Below are 2,892 nucleotides of genomic sequence, written 5' to 3'. Positions count from 1 at the left end.
TATATATATATATATATATATATATATATATATATATATATATATATAGGGTTAGGTTTATGTGAGACGGCTTAATTTTGTGAGACCGTGAGACACATTTTTTTATTTTTTATTATTTATTTATTTTTTTACTTAATTTAAGTTCCGAAAATAATATTTAAAACAAAAATTTTGGATTTTTCCATTTATTTTGCATTTTTAAATTATTTTTTAGCATATTTACATTGTAAAATTCTATTAGAATATTTCACGTATTTTTCAAAAAAAAAACGGGATTTTTTTTTTATTTATTTTAGTTAATTCACGTTCCGAAATAATGTTTAAGAAAAGAATTTTTGGATTTTTCCATTTATTTTGCATTTTAAAATTATTTTTAGATTTGGTCTCACGGTATATATATATATATATATATATATATATATATATATATATATATATATATATATATATATATATATATATATATATATACACACGTGTGTATGTTGGAATATGATCATGTCATGATTATAAATCAAAAGAACATCTGTAGCTACTCATGTATATAAATAACACCACACAAAGGAAAGGTAAGTCGAGCCCTATGTCTTCCTTGCGCTAACGTCTCAACCGTTTCAATATTCTCTAATCTTCACCTACACACACTTACGCACAAGAGAGTTCGTGAGAGTTCCAGATAGTGTATTAGTGTATATATATAATATATTATATATCGAGTCAGAGAAAGAGAGGGAATTAGAGATGAGTATTATGTGGAAAGTCTAGAGAATTGTAAAGATCTCATGAACTATAGAGGATCAATCGTGTTGGGTTTCTATTGTTGGGACTGGGAGTTCTTAACTGCTCTTCTTCTTTTTATCTTCTTCTAAGTTAACTTTCCCAAAACACACACAGGCGCACACAAGTAGATAATTAGATAAAGTTATGGTGGCGGAGATACGTGGCTCCGTCGACGGTCATGGTGCTCAGTTGTTGGTAGATTTTGTCTCAAAGTCGTCTCCATCGCCCTTCCTCCTGAAGACGTACATGCTGGTTGATGATCCGGCCACCGATCACGTCGTGTCATGGAATTCTGACGGGATGGGGTTTGTGGTTTGGCAGCCGGCGGAGTTCGCCAGAGACTTGCTTCCGACACTGTTCAAACACAGCAACTTCTCTAGCTTCATTCGCCAACTCAATACTTACGTATGTCTCTCTCTTTCTCCTCGATCGTTCACACTCTTACTATTTCTTTCCTTGTTCTTCGGTAGTTTTACCATCTTCGCTAAAATTATAATCAATCATATCATAATTTTTATGTATAGATTTAAACAATGATTGTAATATGCAATTTTATTTTTGTAGTTACCTTTTTTTTCATGAAAAATATATTTATAATTTAGATAAATTGTGAAGGCATAATTTTCAATACACGGAAACTAGAATTTCTTTGACTTTTGATGAGCTTTGAATAAGAGTAGTTGGTGGATTGGATAATTAATCAGATGAATCGAATTACACCAAATATTTTTTATTATTGGTTTGGAAGTGTTAGATAGTATCGTATTTTTATAATTTAAAAGATATACATAACTGTTGACAACAATATTTAGAAATGAAGAACACATATAGTAATAATAATTATTGTTAATTATTTAGTGTAATATTTTTAGAGAAAAAAAATGTATGTATGTGTGTTTTTTTATGATTAAATCGTTTAAAGTTAAAAAGTAAGTTAGTTTACATAAAAAATCAACTTAATTCCTTTTGAATTGTATATTCACGTAGAGACGTAATTCTATGATGTATTTATAGGGTTTTCGTAAAACTTCAACAACCCGTTGGGAATTCTGCAACGAAAGGTTTCACAAAGGTCGCAAAGAACAACTCTGTCAAATCCGAAGAAGGAAATCATGGATAAACAAGCCTCGGCCAATCGCCCAATTAACCCTGAAAGAATCAGATGAAGATCAAAGATCTTCATCCAGTAATTCTTTATCCTCAGGGTACAACATTCTCGTGGATGAAAATCATAAGCTCAAGAAGGAAAATAAAGTTTTGGGCTTGGAACTTGTGAGCATAAAAAAGAAGTGCAAGGAGCTCATTGATTTGGTTGGTATGTATACTAGTAGCTCAAGCTCAAAGAAAGAAGAGGAGGAAGATGAAAGGCCAAAGTTGTTTGGGGTGAGATTGGAGGTGCATGGTGATAAGGAGAGAAAGAGGAAGAGGATTGAAGAGGTTGGTGAAAGTGCAAGAAGAATTTTACTTTCGGTAAATGTAAACAAATAGATATATAGCCACGTCTTTGATAGAAAGTTGTAAAGAACCGTCATGTTAAGATATGCTATACGTCTAAGGTGTATGCTATGTTGTGCTTGTCAAATTCAAAATTTGGAAACATAATCAAGATTTATGTTTCATCTCAAATCTTTCATAAAATAAGTCCGTCGATCATATGAAATTATGTTAATAAACATGCTAAAATAAAAACACTAGAATTGCAAAATCATTAAAAAAATTTAAAAAGAAACCAAAACAAAGGAAAAATGCATGCAACAATATCGTACATGCATGTCCCTCTTTATCCTGTCTTCTAAACAACAAATTGGATAAAAGAATAAATAAGATAACTAAAACCAAATAAAAGATAACGCTGACAATACAACTAGCTAGACCTATAAGCTTTCGAAAATGATAAAGAATAGTGAGACCAAACTAAGAGTAAGGTACATCACAGTAGGTTTTAGTGAGAATATGTGGAGTAGCAAAGAATCATATAAAACGATTACATAACAGTAGGTTTAAGTGAGAATATGTGGAGCGCCACAAAATTGATATGGCATGATTCCAAAAAGCATAACCATTTGTTTTTTTTAATAAAGATTAGATATCCCGTTACTTTCTTATTTTTTG

General features: G+C 30.8%; 1 protein-coding gene across 1 annotated transcript; it reads left to right on the top strand.

The window, feature by feature from the left end:
- Window positions 1–550: 550 nt before the first annotated feature.
- On the top strand, window positions 551–2,436 carry LOC111879412 (heat stress transcription factor B-3). The gene is made up of 2 exons (XM_023875871.3): window positions 551–1,185; window positions 1,795–2,436. The coding sequence occupies exons 1-2, from the start codon at window positions 925–927 to the stop codon at window positions 2,266–2,268; spliced, it is 735 nt and encodes a 244-aa protein (XP_023731639.1). The 5' UTR covers window positions 551–924; the 3' UTR covers window positions 2,269–2,436.
- The last annotated feature ends 456 nt before the right edge of the window (window positions 2,437–2,892 follow it).

The sequence above is a fragment of the Lactuca sativa genome, chromosome 9 (genome assembly GCF_002870075.4).
Source record: "Lactuca sativa cultivar Salinas chromosome 9, Lsat_Salinas_v11, whole genome shotgun sequence".
Taxonomy (NCBI): domain Eukaryota; kingdom Viridiplantae; phylum Streptophyta; class Magnoliopsida; order Asterales; family Asteraceae; genus Lactuca; species Lactuca sativa.
Note: the sequence above shows the minus strand (reverse complement) of the source record. Positions and strands in the feature narration are given on the sequence as shown.

What these genes read in the sequence shown, in the direction of transcription:
- LOC111879412 (XM_023875871.3), top strand. Translation starts at nt 925, where the DNA reads ATGGTGGCGGAGATACGTGGCTCCGTCGACGGTCATGGTGCTCAGTTG. An exon ending in TTCGCCAACTCAATACTTAC is followed by an intron (nt 1,186 to 1,794) that starts GTATGTCTCTCT and finishes ATGTATTTATAG; the next exon opens with GGTTTTCGTAAAACTTCAAC.